This window comes from Phoxinus phoxinus (assembly GCF_949152265.1).
Source record: "Phoxinus phoxinus genome assembly, chromosome: 20".
NCBI classification, from domain to species: Eukaryota; Metazoa; Chordata; class Actinopteri; order Cypriniformes; family Leuciscidae; genus Phoxinus; species Phoxinus phoxinus.
In genome coordinates, this window is record NC_136895.1 from 19,824,898 (window position 1) to 19,844,310 (window position 19,413).

The window sequence follows — 19,413 nt, forward strand, 5'->3', positions numbered from 1 at the left end:
GTGAACTAGGACTAATAAATGCTGTAGATGTATTGTTAATGCTTAGTTCATGTTAACATAGAAACCTTTTTATTCACAAATTCTATAATGAAATTGATCAAATACAATAACTTTTCCATGTATTTAAAATTAAATGTGAATAATAAGTTATTTATTATTATTATTATAATTATTCATTTATGCAAAAAGTGTATTTAATTTACATTTATTTAATTTTAATGAACTTTTTTTTTTTATCACCCCAGCTTGGTGAAATTCAAGATATTTAATGAAGATTTATTGAATAATGGTATAAAAAAAATGTTATATTGTTTTATTTTATTTAATGACAAATAAATTCAATACTATTTTTCATTAATTCTATAATAAAATGAATCAATACAATATTAAATAAAATATTATTATATGTTATTAACATTAAATGTAAATAATAAATAAATTATTTTAATTATTTTAATTTTAGTAAAATGTCATTTAAATATATTTCTTTTAAAATGAATCTTACTTAAAAAAATATTTCTTATTGAAAAATGTCAAATAACAGGTACTTCTGTTGAAGCTAAATGGTGTTCAGTAAGCTTCTGACTAAGGGAAAAAAGCCGAAAGCTGAACTGACAGTGACATGAGGGAGTGACTAGTCGAGTTCACAGCAGGTACATCCCACCGTCAGCCCTATAACAGTCCCGCCAGCCCTCCCTCTCCACAGAGCATCACTCCTGCTCTCCTCCTCCGTCTCACCCCTCACTCCAGAGAGACAGAGATCCTGTGATTTCCTATGGCTCAGTGTCAGAGCTGCTCTCAAAGCATGGGCGCGTATTACTGCCTCGTTCGCAGGAGGTTCAAGAGAAGACGCAAAAAACGATCCGAACGCAAAGGTAAACCGTTTGTTTTTCCACATAAAAGCTAAATCACTTTGAGCCTCGCTGGATCTAAGTTCTCATTCGTAAATGTTTACTGTAAACAGTTGGCACTTGTTATTTTATTTAGTTTTGTTAGATTGATTTGTTTCAACTACATAAATAATCATTTAAATGACTATTTATTTTGTGATGTGTAGATTTTTGTTTTAGATTAGTATTGTTTGCGTCGTTTTTAATTGCGATTTGTTAACGATAAACAAGGTGCAGGCTCAAGGGAAGTTTTTAAATCATTTTTGAAATGTTTAAAATTGTGATTTGCGAGGCTGGAAAAATAAAATAATTTAAAATAGTTTTTCTCTCGATAATAAAAAGTTGTTGTGCAGCGAACATATTTATTTTGAGTTGAGTATACTTGATTTCTGTTTGTACCACAAATTGTTGTTTATTATTTTCAGTACATTTTATCGGCATCAATAACGCAAAATAAAGTTATGTGATTCCAACTGGCATGAAAATTATATATGTAAAAAAAAAAATCAATGAAATTTCTATTAAATTAATATAAATATTCAAGCCACTGAAATGTCTATAGTACATTTTTAATAAATAATAAATACCTTTACATTTTATACAAGTTATGCTCAGCTCTTAAAACATTTAATCCGCTATTTTATTTATTTATTTGTTATTTTGGTGAACATAAAATTACTCTTTAAAAATCCAGTAATGTACTAATGGAAAAGCCATGGAAATTCATTGGACAAAAGGTGTTTAAAGAAGTTCAAATAGCTGTTAGTTACAGTACCAAGTCTCAGACTAGTACTTGCATTATTTCTACCTGGTGTGTTTTAGCTGTCAACCGTTATTGTCCCCGGCGTCTTGCCCTCAGACGAGGTTGGTAAAAGCTCATGTACTGTTTCTCTCTCTCTCTCCCTCTTCCTGAGACTGTCGTGTCGGTGCTGAAGGCAAAAGATAGCAGGTTCAATTCAGACAGCTCCTCATGTGTGAAGTTTAATCCGTCTCATTAGAACGGCCACTTCACGCTGCTAATCTCTCACCATGGTGACGCCGCCAATCCAGTCCAGTGCAGCCGCGAGTCCAAAGATGAGCAATTGAGTTCGAATTAAGATAAAAGATAACCCTTAAATTCACTTCCGCTGATATGTGATGCTTTGATGGACCGACGTCCTTCCTGAGATATTAAGAAGCAGTTGTTTAAGTATAAAACTAACGTTGCCTTTTGATATGATCTTGCCTTTGTTCCCCTTTACAATGGTAATGACTTATTTGGTGGTGAAGCAATTCATTTTTCAGCTGAAATGATATTAAGCAGGGATGGGAATCACAAGTAATGGCATGTTTTGATCCGTCTGAATGATTTAGATACCTTAGCGATGATTCTTTTAGTAGCTTTGAGGGAGAAAGAATGTGGAAATGCCTGTTATGGGATTAAGGGAATTTCACATTTTTCAATAATTTCGCAGGTTCGAAGTCTTCCGTTTCTAAAGGCAAAATTGAATGGATAAAGTGTAATTAGGATTTTTACTGAAGGAATTGACCCGTTCAAATTTATTGTATATATAAATTCAAAAACGTTAGCAGCAACAAATAATTTTAATAACATTTCATATAATTACTTATTTATTTGTTTCACTTTATTATTTATTGGTGCGAGTTGTAATTTTTACTGAAACGGTTTTGAATAAGAAGTTATTGGTTACTTTGGAAAACGCTGCTTACCATTTTTTTTTTTTTTTTTGAACAATCGGTTGACTGCTCTCTATCCTAATCCTAAAGCAAGGATTGCAGACATTCTGGCATCGGCTGGGTGAAAATACACACACACACACACACACACTCACACAAAAACGAACCGGAAAGTTATTCGCTTTTGGATGCCTGGTTGAAAATATTAAATTTTGAACAGAAATGGGGCACAGCAAATTAGATAAACATGGTTACTTAAGCGTTTCTACACCCTGTGCCACCGTCTCTCATGCTCAAACATGGAGATAAAAAAACCCATTTCCTCTAGACCAAGTGTAGTGGAGTGAAGTCCTGGGGGACGGACTGTGAGTTTAATCTACTGGAGGGGGGAATAAATTCAGCATTAGCTCAAGCGGTTCAGGTTTGACCAGCCGAAACCGAGACCGTGTCCAGTCCACCTGTCTCCTCCTCTCACTTTCCTTTCACCCTTTCTCCCCCTTTTCCCTTCTGATGGACTTTGCGATAAATCCGTCTCCGTGGCATGTGGTCTGTTCTGGAGCTTTGCTGATAAAGTGTGTTATCTATCCCACCTGTTCTCATCTGTAACATCAGTGGCACCTGTGTTTGCTCCTTTAGACACTCCTTCGTGCATTGACGATAATGGTGGCTTTTCACTTTGTTTTTTAGAGGTTTGCTCCTAGATTACCCAAACATAAAAACGTTGTGTTGTATAATTGTTCTCATGGCATTCCAAACCGGTATGACTTGCTTTCTTTTGTAGAACACAAAAGAAGATATTTTGAACAATGTTTGAACTGTTTTTGTCCATATAATGGAAGTCAATGGGGTCCAAAACAACATCACATTGAACCCCATTGACTTGTATGGATAAAAATAAACACATTTCAGAATGTTTGCTTTTGTGTTCCACATAAGAAATGAATGACATGAGGGTGACTGTAATAATTTATTTAATATTTTTTTTGGGTGAATGTAACTGAATTTTATTAGATATTATACATTGAAAACTCACCATTGTCTCAGTATGTCTGACTCCTTTTTTCTAGCTCTCTTTCTATCTCATTGTTGGCGTGTATGTCTCAGTACATGTGCGTTAAATGATGAAATTGCTTGATTAGCTTTACGAATTGACACACAGCCCTGCCGCTGCCCGCCGAGTCCCTATGGAGTCGGCACTAAACGAATGCTGTCATAAAAATTTTACAGGCGCTGTGGTGAAGACATGGCAATACTGGCAGATGCTAATTGTCTAAAAGATGGCAAGCTTTATTTGATGACTTGCAGTTATCATTGTAAACTCCAAGTTTAAAGAGGCTATGACACATTCGCAAAGTTGAGCAATGACATTATATTGGACACATAATTTTTTTCTGCTTTATCAGTAATGTTGTTGAATTATATATATATATATATATATATAAAAAAAAAATATATATACTGTATATATATAATTTTTTTTGTTTGTGTATATTATGACATAATACATAATATACACACTAATTAAAACATTTATATATATATATATATATATATATATATATATATATATGTATCTTTTTTTTTACTCATATTATGAAATTTTAATTGGATGTAAATTGAATGTAAATTGGATGTTGGTCTGTCACTAATATATATATTTTTGCTTCCACAGGGATCATCAGCAAGACAATGAATGATGGTAGGGAAAATTAAAAATATATATTTTACATTTATTTTTAAACTAATCTGTCAAATATTGCATGTTAAATTTGATGCACTTTATTGTTCAAAGAATCTATGGCCATAAAGCAGCACTTTAAACACAACACATTTCTAAAGACCGCTTTCTGAGACTTCAAAGCATATGTTCAGTTTTTTTCAGGGACCTAGGAAATTGTCAAATAACTTGTAGGGTTGAATTCAAGTTTCCACTCAAGGAAACGTTTTTCACCCGATGTAATTTCTCACCAAACGGAAAACCTATGATATTTTCAAACAGGTTTTCTTAACATTGTAACTCTCTGCCATTGGTCAGCCAAACAGATCCAAACTCACACCATTGGTTGAGCCAAAACAAAGCAATGTTTGGTGCAGAATAATGGGTTGAACGAGTTTGTATTTCGATTTGGTGATGCTTGGCTTGACCTTTAATCCAAGACAAATCATATTAGTTGTGGACCGTAATACCTTATAGGCTGACTCTGAAAGTTTGTTTCTTTACTTTTGCTGACACTTGGAGAGAATCAGGCCAAGTGTCTTTCTTTATCTGCACAGGAACAGAGTGAAAGTCTGTTCACACTCCCAGCACACACACCTTTCTCTGTCCAGATCTCTCATTCTATCCCATTTCTTCAGCTCTCCCTTTGGTCTCTCTCACTCCCATAGTGTTTCCTGATGAGCTGGAGGGTCGTAGAGCTGAGCTATTGCTCGCGTTCAGGCTGCGTCTTATGACCGTACATCTACCCTTCACTCAGAAAGACCCGCTGTGCATTTAAAGCCGGCTGCTCTCCATGGTCCTGAATCCATCTTTCTTAGCTCGCAGCTCTCCATGGTGCTGAACAAGTGGCATTTAATGCAACGTCCCGTGCTGTTTTAAAGCACCAAATGCAGTTTCCAACATGCTAAAAGTGTCTGCGATGCCATTTCAACTCGCTAATAGCTGATATCTTAAACGCTCCGTTAAGAGAGCCAAGTGTTGTTGTTTTTTCAACTTTAAGAGTGATGAAGTTTACAAGTTCAAGTCGAGAGTTCAGTTTCAGAGCCACAAGCAAGTTTAGAGATCACTGCATACAGTTTGACTCCAATTTGACTGAAAGCGAGAAGAAAAATTGTGGTAAAAGAGACGATAATTATAAGATTAAAACAGATGTTGAATGGTGAGTGATGTCGGCTAATTCAGCGACACCACTAATGTGCCAGGCGTCACACTGTGAGAAATGCTTCCTATTATTCCACGGGCTTTCATTTCCACAAGGTTTGCCACCGCTAACCCTTCTTTTATGGCATTTTACCGTCGTCAACATCAATCGGTGATCGCCATCAACGAGCAGGTGCACTTATCTCAGAGTGAAATGTGGACCGATTTCGCATTCAGAATATGTGATTTTATCCAACTCCCGACACCTTATTTTCCAGTTCTTGCATGCATAATGGTTCCTAAGAGGAAGGTCTTTTGATCTCGTGTTTGTTCACCTAAAACATTTTCTCAGCTCAGTCCGGCATCAAATGGGACATTTCGGAAAGATTGAAAACTTGAGATGACAGGAAATAAAATGGTGTTTATGTCTTGAGTGTCGGTATATCGGCTTTAAAAAGCTTCTGTTGAAGTGCCTGCACACGTCACTCGCTTTAATAGCTTTCATGATTTATCGAGCTTCTCAGGCTTGTTTATCACAGAGTCTCTTATCGACTGTATCCACTTCACTCAGCCCCTTCAAAGACTCATACTGACAGCCGTATCCTCATTCAAGCCGATCCGCACAGACACTTTCATATCTCCCTGCCTTTGGATTCGGTTATTTTGTTTCTGACAATATTTGTTTCAAAAGATTTCATAAATGTTGCTACAGAGGTGTGGCGAAGCTTGAGAATGAGAGAAAAGTGATTGTAAAATATCTCCTGCTATTCTTTTTTTTTTCCTCATTGATGTTGCTCCTAACCGTTATGACCTCGGTTTTTAAAGCATGTTCAAGTATTAGATGCAATAAACGGAGAACTGTTCCTCCCCAACAGACGTCTAATTCTCCTGAACTTGTTTCTTGCCTCAGCTCGAGTGCTAAAAGTGACGGTTTTCTCAAAGTGTCTCTTTCCTTGATTCATTAGGGGAATGTTAGCATTTAATTGGGCAATAATTGCACCTGCACATTAGTTGTCTCCCGTCATTAAAGCTGGTTAATTAGCCTCATTAAGGGATCAGGCGGAGGGTGTAAGTGGGAACAGATGACTTCAGTAAGCAGAAATCATGATCAGAGATGAATTTTAAATGTCCTTCCCTTCGATTCTCTGTAATAGGAGCCAGTGGGCGGCCCAGGGGCCAGCAGAAGTTCTGCAGTCTGGATGTGGATGAGGAGAAACACATAAGTGAGTGTCATTTTTCCTTATCTACCTCCATCTATCTGGAAATTCATATGTGGATAAATTCTCTTATGTGGAAAGATGTTTCAGTTTCAACAATGTTCTGATTTTACGTTATTAAAAGAGTTGCAAAGGGCGCAAATATTTTTGGCATAAACTGCATTTGTTTGTAAGTGGAAGATGGGAAGGAGTATCCTCAAGACCTATTTAGATATTCCTGTCTCTAATTCAGCATGGTATCTTTTCGTTCATCAGTTCTTGTTATGGCTGTGGCTTAGCTGTTACCACAAATTTTCCATGTGCATTGAGACTTGGTGCTTATGTGGGAAATGAGTGAACAGTCATATAGTATTGCTATACTTTATATATTGGGGAAAAACTGGGACAACACGGTATTACGATAATCACAAATTCCCCCCGCACGATCACGCGTACTCCGCGTGTAGAACGTTGGTGCTGACCGTACATTTTTACAAAATAAGATATATGTCAATAGCCATGTTTCTATCCAAAGTTACGAATTTAACTTGTGCGCAAAATTGCAATATCGCATAATACATTAATAGCGAATAATGCACCGTTTCTATCCAGTGACCCGAAGAGAATAAAATCGTAATTTCCTGTAAAACTGTAATTTCCCCTAATTTTCTGCCGCCTCAGAGCACACAGACGAAACTCAAGTTATCTTGCTTTCGTAGGCGGACGCCTGCTGTTTGGGAACGCAGTCGTGTAAGACAGCTCTGGGAGGTAATTATACTGAACTACTTTGACGACAGACTTTGCTCAGGCATTTCAGAACAACCAAAACAGCATTTCAGATGCTGTGCAACGAGAACGGTCCACTGGTTAGTCCAGTTATGCCGTCCCATTGCGAAGTCACGTCTTTTTTGATGTGCATCGATGAATTTATTTCGGTAAATGTGTTTCCATCGTAGTTTATGCGCATGTTTATGCACAACCAATGACGCTCAGGATCTGTTGTCAAAGTCTTTGCTGTTGCGTACCAAATCCTCCGCCATCGTCTTGTCAGTCATCTCTCCTTACTCTTGTCACATGATAATGAAATCTGACTCTGCGACTCTGCAGCTCGTGCTAAATGAAGCATTGAAGCGTCCGTAAATTGTTGCGCCCGTTGTCTAACTGAACTAAATGGTTATTATTTTTATAAAAAAGCTAAACGACAGTGGACGCCAAGTAATGTAATCGGTGTACAGAATAGCGGATGTACAGAATAGTGACAGCCCTTGAATTCTGCTCTCTTCTGCCGGTTTTCCGCTCTATCAGTGAGATCCTGATATTTTCCACTTGATTGTTGTCTTTGAGGGTACTGTGCACTAGTTCACAGTCTGTAGGGGGCATGGTCAGGAAGTTAACACCATGCCCAGGAGGACACGTTGTAGACAGGCAGTGGAGTGGAAAAGTGAAGGTTGTTGACAACTCTGAAATTGGAGTGTGATGATTCAGTCTGGTGAGGATTATAAACTCTCACACTCCAACAGAATACCTGTGTGGAGTTTTGAAGCATTATTTTGGGTTATTGGTTGTTTAAACCGTTTTGTTTGAAGATTCATCCATGGTCTCCATGTGCTGTTTGTTTTGAGCTTGTTTATTGCACTAAAGGTTTACGAATATTGTCTTCAAGGTAAGGAGATTGCACTTTAAGATTGACCATTGATTCCTATACGTCTTAACCTTCAACCCTTCCAGTAGAATCTCTGTCAGTCTCTTTCTGACACTGATTTAACATTATAAGCTCCTGAATCAAAAGGCAAAGTTACTTTCTCTGGACATCATAGGTTTGTTTAGCATGGATGAAAACCACAACCTGGACAGATTATGAAAAAAGTAATTGGGGATCCACGGGGATTAGACTAGAAACAACCACGGCCACGATTGTTCAACAATGATGCTCAAGAAGCTCAGGTAAACACAAGAACCAGTCTTGCCGTTGTGCAACTGAACGAGATGAGATGAGGAACGAAGGGAAGGGACAGCATGAAGAAAAAAAACCCAAGTGAAATGCAGCCAAAAATGCCTTGGATGCTTTACAGATTCCCAGTGAAACCGAGGCTCACTTCTCCATGGCATTGCCACACGCCACTTCAAGCCATGTAGATTTTCCTGACCTGCTGCTAAATACACTGGTGCTGCCTGATGTCCTCCAGACAGTACCAATCCTGAACAATCAAACTAAAGTGCAAACTTTTGGTGGAGAGTGGCCAGAGCCACAGCAAACATAGCTTATTGTCCTCTAATGGGTCTTTATGGTAGTGAGAAAGGGATACTCCTTAGATTGATCTCAACAGTCTAAACCTGCACTTTCTTTTGTCTTTTATTCACATTATTTTTGTCCTAAGCACCAGAGTAGTATTGTACTACACTGTTTTAAGTTTATGCTCATGTCCGCATGATAACTGGTTTTACTAAATTTACATTGACGCAATCGTTGGCGGTCATGCATTTAATAGTTGCAGAGTGAGCAAAAATGCTTTAATAGTAGATTGAACTTTTGATTTTTCATTATATGACCTGTTTAATGTAACATTGTGTAATATTATGTAAAACATTTACCTGCATAATTGTTAGTGTTGTTTGCCATTGATTTTTAGAAGATAACAACCTTCAAAACGAGTTACAGGGAGATGAATAGATCTTTTGAAGTTCTTGCACCAAAGTTGCTCACTCTCTGGACATCACAGGTTTGTGTAGATACCTGTGTACATCCTCCACCAAAGATTCCAGGAACAACCAAAGTCATGTCCACTCCTCTTTCCAAGAGCCTGGAAAGTTTAGGTCTGGCCTAAACATTCTGTGACGCAACTTGATGAGGTACAGGCCCAACGCAGAAGAAAGCCAAGATAAATGCAGCGGAAAATGCTTGCACTCTTTACAGTTTCCCAGTGCATCTGAGGCTCGCATCACCACAGAATGCACATCACTAATCAGAAGTTTGGGAAGGCCATAATGACACTTCAGCAGCAAAAATGACCCAATTGTCCCAAATGAGCTTCAATTTGGATTAAACTGACATCTAATACTGACCTTCTGTTAGCACTGTGTATTTCAGCAGTTTCTTGTCTCTGTTTTCTCTCTCTATAAATGTATTCTTCCTGAGCACCAAATGGAGTAACTTGTGCTTTTACTGCAGGATGTTATAAATGAGAATTTACCCTCATTTCCATCAGCTTTGGCAACTGGTTGGTTTGATGTTACTTGTTTTGGTAGTTTTGCTTCTTTCCTGTGACATAGATAGATAGACATTTATCACATTTTCTTTTGGAAATTGTGTAAATATCTAGAGTTTTTAGTGTGCTTTAAGTGTGATCTACAAATGTATTTATTGTCATATTAACAAGGAACTTAGCTTTCCATCTGTAGTTAAAAATGTTTCTAAAAGCAATATTAATATTTTTAAAAACCATATTAATATTGTCTTGATGTTACATTTTAGTCGTATCATTTCCATCCAGTTACAAAGAAAGATGAAAGAATCTCTAAATTTTACATTTACAAGGTCCTGCACCGAAGGCATTGTAAGTTACTCTCTCTGGACATCACAGGTTCGTGTAGCATGGACGTTAAAGAAAACCGCAACCTGGACAACCTCTCCTCCAAGGAAGCGCTGGGGGAGGGGCCTCACGTAGCCAATGGGAGCGCTCGGGGATTGAGCAGGAAACGCCCACTGGAAGAGGGCAATAAAGGCCACGGACACTCCAAATTCCGCCCCAAGAAGCGCAGGAAACCGCAAGGGCCGGTCTTGCCGAAAAATGCTCTCATGCAACTGAATGAAATCAAACCGGGACTGCAGTATAAACTTCTGTCGCAGACGGGGCCGGTACATGCACCCGTGTTCGTTATGACCGTCGAGGTTAACGGACAATTGTTTGAGGGCTCCGGCCCAACAAAGAAGAAAGCCAAACTGAATGCAGCCGAAAAGGCGCTGCGCTCTTTTGTTCAGTTCCCCAATGCATCCGAAGCTCATCTCGCGATGGGTCGCACGCTGACCGTTAACGCAGACTTCACCTCAGATCAAGCTGATTTCCCGGACATGCTATTTAACGGTTTTGAGACGCCCGCACAGCCTGATGAACCCTTCTACCTGAGTCTCGGCAGCAATGGGTCTCTCTGCTCTCTAAACAAATACCCTCTCTATGTGACTCTGAAAAACAACAACAGGTTGCATCCTCCTCTCCCACTACCCCCTGCACTCACTACGCCCCCTACAGGCAGTGGCAAGAATGCTGTGATGATCCTAAACGAGCTTCGGCCGGGACTGAAGTATGAGTTTGTGGCTGAGAGCGGTGAAAGCCATGCCAAGAACTTCATAATGGCAGTTACTGTGGATACGCAGATGTTCCAAGGTTCCGGCCGGAATAAAAAACTGGCGAAATCGAGGGCAGCCCAAGCAGCATTGTCAGGTCTCTTTAACATGCAACTGGACCAGACGCCATCTCGACAGCCAATCCCCAGAGAGGGACTTCAGCTACACCTGCCTCAGGTGAGAACTGTGCACCCCGTTTTTTTTTAAATAGGGGTTGTCATTTACAGTACTTTCCCCTTTGACATGACCAACAAACAGCAGCTAAATACAGTCGTCACTCTTCAACTTTCATTTAATGTCTACGATTTTTTTTTAAATGGTTACCATGTCAAAATGAACTGTCAAAACTACCTCATATAATGGGCTAAGACTACGATGCACATAACTGACTACGCCATTAATGAATTCAGTTCATTTCTATAAGACCATATACATTGGACCTCTGTCTTGCATTTTATCAAGCTTGATATTGAAAAAGCAATTTTAATGCGATTAAATGCTATGCTTCGGTAGCTTTGCTTAACCATCATTTGTCCTTTATAAAGCTTCTGCCAGTCTTCATTTAACAATTTTAATTAAATCAGAATCTACACACGAACGTTTCAGTTGGATTTCAGATGAAGTCAAGCATTAAACCTTTAATCGGTGCGCCAGTGTACACAGCATTATTTACACATTAGCTAATCCTGTTCATAATCCTTCCCATTCCCCCTTGATAACAACCGAAGAGAATAAACAGAATCTTAATTAAAATCAGATACAGGAGCACTTCTCAAACAAGAGAACGCATCACTCTCACCTTTCTGTCTAAAGAGATCTTTCAGTAAAAGTCTGTCAGTCAAGCAATTCATTTCTTTTGAGATCGAGCATTAACGTGTTTTGTCAGCCATTTTCAAATGGAACGTGCTCCATTTAAAAGTAACAACTTCATGTATTGTTTTGAATTTGGAATTTACACAAATAGGTTGTACGTTTTGATAGAGATGTTTGTACAGTTACGGTTGTGGGTTCCACAGGTCCTCGCAGACGCCGTCTCTCGTTTAGTTGTGGAAAAGTTCAGCGAGCTGACAGACAACTTCACGTCTCCACATGCACGGCGGAAAGTCCTTTCAGGTGTTGTCATGACAACCGGTAAGCACAATGCGACACTTCTGATAGGAACGTTGATCTAGAAACATGTTCTCTTCGGCTAATTCCGGTCGACCATTTTATCAGGTACAGATGTGAAGGATGCTCAGGTGATTTGTGTCACCACGGGAACCAAGTGTATAAACGGAGAGTACATGAGTGATCGAGGGCTAGCTCTTAACGACTGCCATGCTGAGATCATCGCACGCCGTTCCCTCCTCAGATACCTGTACAGTCAGCTGGAATACTTCCTCAGGTGACACACACACACACACACACACACACACACACACACACCCACACACACCATCTCTTACGTCTTACAAAATGCAATAATGTATTTTTATTGAATTAACGTTTTATAAATTAAATATAAGTGTGTGTGTATATATATTTATAAATTGTATATATATATATATATATATATATATATATATATATATATATATATAAGCATGCAAATATATAAATGTGCATGCTGTTATGTAATGGCTGTCTGTTTAATGTTAATTTAATGTGGTTAAAATTATAGTATGTAATAAATACATAAATTATATATAAATATTTAAATTAGAAATAGTTATAAAAAGATAGAAATAATATAATTTTTGGGTGCTTGCAAAACTGTCTAATAATGATTTATTTTGTAATCATTAAGAATTAACATCATTCACACTAGCCTGTGGATATGCAACATTATTTTATGTGTGTGTGTAATCAATTAGACATGACCTTTTATTCACTGTGAAATAATAAATGACAGATTTGACGAGATGGGTGTCAGGCCAAGGACCTATTTTCAATTATAGACATTTCAAAGCCCTTTTAATGGCCTCTGTTGACATCATATATCACACAAGTGTGTGTTTTCTCTGTAGCGACAGCACTGAAGAACATGAGAAATCCATATTCAGATGGTGCAGTGAACATGGCTACCGGCTAAAAAACGATATTCAGTTCCATCTGTATATCAGCACGTCGCCCTGTGGAGACGCCCGGATTTTCTCCCCTCACGAGGCTGCTGCCGAAGGTTTGTAATTTTTTATGACAGATGGATGGATTTGCACATTTTGTTGTTGCTCTAAAATAAGGACGGGTAGTAAACTAAACTCTTTTCTCTTTCTTTGTAGACCAGGGCGACCGACATCCAAACCGCAAGGCCCGTGGACAACTGCGAACCAAGATTGAGTCTGGAGAAGGTACGATACCTGTCCGTACGAGTAACACCATTCAGACCTGGGATGGAGTCTTGCAAGGAGAGCGACTGCTAACTATGTCATGTAGCGACAAGATTGCAAGGTATGGTGCCATCAATAGAGAAATTAAGTAGAACTGCGAAGCATTAACATTGTTTTCATACAAAATATGTGTTCTCAAATTAATTTACTCTTAAGTCAGCATAAAACGGAAGTGGTGATTTTTTTTTGTTCCTATTGTGACCTATATCCGAATAAAATGTCCATGGGGAATTGACTGGATGGTTGTGGTTTGATGATGTGCACAGATAAATAATTTATCATAAATACTGCAATATTCCATAAAAAACAAGTGGAAAAGTTGACATTAACCAACATTTGCAACCTATTTCAATTCCATATGGTGACATATTTCAAGAAAAATTGCTTGATAATAATGATTTATTTTGTTATCATTAAGAATTAACATAATTCACACTAGCCTGTGGATATGCAAAATTATTTTATGTGTGTGTGTAATCAATTAGACATGACCTTTTATTCACTGTGAAATAATAAATGACAGATTTGACGAGATGGGTGTCAGGCCAAGGACCTATTTTCAATTATAGACATTTCAAAGCCCTTTTAATGGCCTCTGTTGACAAAAAAATACAGTGGGACTTGTTTTTATCCATCAGGAAATTATTGAATTGTGTGTTTGAAGGGGTTGGATTGAAAAATAAATGTATATTTATTTATTTATGTGAAATAATGTGCATTGATTAATTTAAAGATCTCTCTCTCTCTCTCTCTCTACGCTATATACACACATATATAGTAAATATTATAATTATGCAAATTAAAAGTTTGTCTTTGCAATAGTTATGAACTTCAGTGGGGGTTTATTTTATTTAGCAAATCTATTTGAATTGGTCCTTTTCATGTTTTAAGCTAAAACCGTTACTTTTTGATTTCTCTTTGTAAGTATGCACAGTTTAGACAAATTTTTCGATGTAAAACACGGCTGAAGCTTCAGTTGATGATTCGTATTGAGAGAAAAAAAGCTGCTCACATCAGGTGGCCCACTTTTGTGTCGACGACACCTACATGTATCCTTGATCCACACAATGTCGAACTCTTCCTATGACAGTCTGACTTTTTTCCTGTTGCGCACCCCTCCCCCCCAACCGTTAACGAGTCCATCTCGTTAGCTTTCTGTCGCATGCATCCAGCGGCACTCAGAAAGCAGCTGATTGGCTGTCTTCTTGGCTCTGAAACCCCAATCACTTCAGCTTTCTCCAGAGCGGGGGGCTCCCTGGAGCAGGGGCATTTGGACCCTGATTAGGACTCTGATTATGGCCTCCAAAAAACAGCCGTCCTGCTGAGGGAAGCCTGCTGCCGCGAACACATCCGCATGCCTCATGTTGGATGCCAAGAATCCCACTCCAGTTAAACGCGGTCGTTATCATCCAGCTGTGAGCTAAGGCTTTTCGAGAGCTCGGATCTCATGCGTCACCTTTGGAAAAAACTTGTTTTAAAGGCCTTGAAGAAATTACAGTGATTGAGATTATAGACCCCAGGTGTTATTTTTCCGATCATTTCAATGGTTGCCGTAAATGCGTCTCTGTGCTAGTGCTTTTTCTTGAAATCAGGATGTTGTTTCTTTCCTTTTGTGGCTTGTTCTGCAACATAAGTATCATGCTGTATGTCCACAGGGGGTGACTCATTTTGAACCGCTTACATACAAAGACTTTAACGTTTCCTTCCATCATCAATGAACAAGGTTCACCAGGTGCACACCTGTATTTTCAATAACATTTCCGGGTTTTCTTTCTGCCTTTGTAGATGGAACGTGATCGGAGTACAGGGATCTCTTCTGAGTTACTTTTCAGAACCCATCTATTTTTCCAGTTTAATTTTGGGAAGTCTGTACCATGCCGACCATCTTTCCAGAGCCATGTACCAGCGCATCGCAGACATGGAAGATCTGCCCCAGTCGTTCAACCTTAACAGACCCCTTCTTAGTGGTAAGTCATCTCGAATGAATAAATGGTTGATTTGATCAGTTTTTCAGCTTTTTGCCCGACCACATTTGTTTCTTCTTTCATCTGCAGGTATTAGTAACGCAGAAGCAAGGCAACCTGGGAAAGCTCCCAACTTCAGCGTCAACTGGACGGTCGGAGATCAAGGGTTGGAGATCATTAACGCTACCACGGGGAAAGATGACCTTGGAAGACAGTCTCACCTCTGCAAACATGTCCTCTACAGTCGCTGGGTCTGTCTGCATGCCAAGGTAAAGCATTTCTTTAAAGGCGGATGATAATGGATAAATCAAAACAACCAAGGATTCATTTTTAAATAATATGGTAACTTAGTATATTAAAATGCCAATATCCATTTACCTCTCTCAGCTCAGTGAGACTCTGCGGATCCGAGGGTCTCGTCCGGGCTCCTACCACGAGGCAAAACAAGCGGCAGTGGAGTATCACGCAGCTAAACAAACTCTCTTCAAAGCTTTCAACAAAGCGGGACTGGGAGCGTGGGTTGAAAAGCCCATCGAACAAGACCAGTTTTCCCTCACCCCTTAAGATAAACCGAGAGAAAGGGATTGTCCGCTAAAGATCTTTTGTACATTTACATGGAATGCAAGGTTTTAATCTAACCTCCACAGTTGTCACTTTTTTGCTTCTGTTATTATTGCAAGTCTTTTATCTATAATAACATGTTTATGTTCACTCAAAAAATGGCTGGCTTAAAAAGACAACATTAATCTACATTAATCCGGATACATTTGAAAATGACTTTTTCATTTCAAAACGTTCCCTGTCCACAATAGCGTTTTTCTAAAAGTTGCTGAACTAAAAGTTCACAAAATGATACAGAGAGAGCAGACATAATTAAGTTCTCACGCTATTCTTCTGGCACAATCATTTTATTAGCAAAATATCCCACCACTCAGTGTTGCGTCCAGGTTGCACTCAAAATCGCATGATCTAAAACACAATTGTCATCATGTTTTGCTGCAGGACAACAATTGCGAGTAAATTTTCAGTCATCTTTGTAGGAATGCAGTATGAAGACTGTACAAAGGAACATTTCTCTTTAGCAACTCTATGAAAGTATATAGCAGGCACAACAATGCCGGTATAACCATAGATTTCTATGGGTACAATATGCGTCACATGACTAAACATGCGTCATCGTTTTCAAATACCTCAGTTTTTACAGTCAACAGTACAACGCGAAAACGGAGAGAATAAGATGCATTTTCAAACAAAAATTTATTAGTGTGGACAAGACCGCTTAATTTTAACTCTGTAATGATTTTAAACTGTTAACTGCCTTTCTGAGCATAGATCTAAACATAAATGGTTGTAATTCATGAATGCTTTTGAATACAGACCTAAGGTTGGCCTCTTTATATAAAGACTCAACAGTTGCTAGAAAATCAAAGCCAAGTTGTGTTCCAAATTTGAAGTTAATACCTCAAAAATGTAGGTTTTCTAGAACCCTTTCCATATTAATTTCATGTCCAATATCAAAACTGTTTTCACATGATGAATTTGGAATGTTAAAGCTTGAAGATTTCTAAAATATGTGATGAATGAATGCATTTTGATGATTATGGCTTACAGTTATGAAAACCTTTTCACAATATTCTAATTTTGAATTTGGGGTTTTCATAAACTGTAAGCCATTATCATCAAAATTATCACAAATAAAGGCTTGAAATATCTCACATTGCATGTAATGAGTATATATAATATATTAGTTTCACCTTTTAAGTTGAATTACTGAATTAAATGAACTTTTGCACGATATTCAAATTTTTCGAGTTTCACCTGTATAGTTTGGTGGTACTGCCACCTTTTTAAACACCCGGATATTCAGTACATAACTCAGAATACAATTTAATAATTGTATTCTCTATAGTGTCTTTTCCACATTTAGCTAACTTAAGGTGCTTTATGAAATAAATCAAATTTAGGAAAATAAAGTGCTATTAATTACCAAGCTAGAGATGCGTTTTGCAACTACCCGCTTCCCTTTTGATTGATAGAACATAAATTGGCTGTTTAAATAATCAGGCGATGTTTAATAACTCTAATAATTATATATCGGCCAATATCTGATTAACCAGTCCATGCGTAGCTAAAAAATAATCTGACAAAATTACCCAACAGCCTCAGCTCAGCATTTAGGTAAAATCAAATAACCCAGCGTCTTTTAGAGTGCTGAACATTGTTATTTATTTTATTTGTAAATGTATTTCTATGTGTATGTTTTTGTCTAAAACTATGTTTCCGCTTAACTGTAAATTTAACAATTTCTGTTTAAATGGATTTTGTCACCCAATTTCTCTTGTAATGTTAAGAATGCAAAGCTATTTTATTGACTAAATGACACCACTGCACATGTGTGCATCACTGTATCATCAGAAATTTGATCAATCAGATTGAGACTGAGGAAGATTTGTCTTTTGTTTTTTTAAAGGGAAAAAAAGTGGCACAGGGATTTGATTATCAGATGTTTTTCAATGCTTTGTAATTATGTAAATACTAAATTACAGTGTTACAGATTCCAGAAATATGCTTTGGATTTCATATCGGTTACTTTGGTCTTTCTTCAAATGGCCATTCTGTGATGATTTGTGTTCTTGTTTGCATGTGTTCATGAAGTACACAAGACCGTTCACGATTCAGAAAAGTGTTTTAAAGCCGCGGTGCACACTTTTGCAAAGCGCTGGTGTGAACTTCACAGCGGGTTTCTACCCAAAGTGTGGACTTCTCAGAAGACTGAGAGCAACATTTTGGGAGCGGGCCTTTATTGTTTTTGTTGGATTTTGTTTGTCTCTGCTCAGCAGGAGAGATCTAGAATAATTATACACTCTAGAACTCGACCTAGTTACGTCGATACAAGAACTTGTCCTGGAAAATTCCCATGATGCCACAGTGTTCTGCAATTCAGGTTGCTCTTTGTTGTCTGAACTAGAGTCCCGCATGGATTCGGTTTGAACTGGTTCTGCCGGGCCGGAATCAGAAGTTGCTTTAAGTGCTCCAAAGACTCAAACGCTGCATGAGTTTTCACACGAGAAGAAAAGAATAAAAGGACAGGCTGTACTGTACGAAAATAAAACCGTTCACAATCTCTGTGGTTTTCTTTGGTTCGTCAATCTTTTGTCTCACGTTTCCCAAAGAACACCAAACATAATGGACACTGAGAAAGGTTTTTCTTATAATCCTGAAAGTTGTGTTCAATTTCCAATAAACAGCATTGTGCGCAATTGTACTGACTTTTGGAAGTTTTTAAATACCCAAACAGTTTAATTAGGGATTAAAAAGCATTATCAGTGTTCTGCGTTCTTAAGAACAAAAGAGTTTCAAGTGGATTCGTTTCTTGAATTCTAATTCCACTAAATTATGACCTTCTGTTAACCCGCAATAGCGACAGGCGAAATGAAGCGATTAGCGGTGTGGTAATCGCAGTGACTAGAGCGAAATTGTGTTTATCTGAGCTCGCAGGCTTGTTGTGCCGGATTGGGCTTTGAACAATGGCACTTTCGTCTAAAGTGCTTTTATCCGTGACTCCTTTAATTCAAATTCTGGAGTGTTTTCTCTCTTTTTACATTAACATGTATCAGCTTTGACTCCTAAAAGCATGTTTGTATCCTGTTACAAGTGTGTTTTTACAGGCTTACAACTCATTTTAACCAATGATTTTCCAATATTGTATCAAATAATACACTCTGTGTTCAGTTTATGTGTTCATCAAAACATGTTTCGCATTTTCGGTTGACTTCTACATGTCTGTTTAACCTATAGAATTTATAGCTGTATATTATTAGTAGTATTATTGGTATATTTATTCATGTCTTTTGTATTTGTTTGTGTCACTGATTAATCCAGTCAGAATTTTTTAGGCTGCTGTCATATCTCAATTTGACTAAATCCGGAAAATAATTTAAAGCACCAAATAATTTTTTTTGCATTTGCTTAACAAGGAAGTATGAACAATATTTGCCCATATACTATGTGCATCCAAAACAAACTAAAGTTCAGACAGGAGAGATATTCTCAAGCGATAATTTCTTTTCCTGTGCCCTTTGTATGAAAGTAGAGAATGGTTTCTGATAATCCGTACAAAC

General features: G+C 37.9%; 1 protein-coding gene across 1 annotated transcript; it reads left to right on the plus strand.

Moving 5' to 3' along the window:
* The first annotated feature begins 695 nt into the window (after positions 1–695).
* adarb1a (adenosine deaminase RNA specific B1a) lies at positions 696–18,559 on the plus strand. The gene is made up of 11 exons (XM_079592168.1): positions 696–875; positions 4,240–4,266; positions 6,579–6,647; positions 10,202–11,139; positions 11,979–12,093; positions 12,178–12,346; positions 12,969–13,120; positions 13,221–13,389; positions 15,114–15,295; positions 15,383–15,561; positions 15,680–18,559. Exons 1-11 carry the CDS (start codon positions 776–778, stop codon positions 15,854–15,856), a joined length of 2,277 nt encoding a protein of 758 aa, XP_079448294.1. The 5' UTR covers positions 696–775; the 3' UTR covers positions 15,857–18,559.
* Positions 18,560–19,413: the final 854 nt, after the last annotated feature.

Coding starts and splice junctions, on each gene's coding strand:
- adarb1a (XM_079592168.1), top strand. CDS start 776: ATGGCTCAGTGTCAGAGCTGCTCTCAAAGCATGGGCGCGTATTACTGC. Junction 6,648..10,201: donor GGATGAGGAGAAACACATAA/GTGAGTGTCATT, acceptor TGGACATCACAG/GTTCGTGTAGCATGGACGTT. Junction 12,094..12,177: donor AGGTGTTGTCATGACAACCG/GTAAGCACAATG, acceptor CCATTTTATCAG/GTACAGATGTGAAGGATGCT.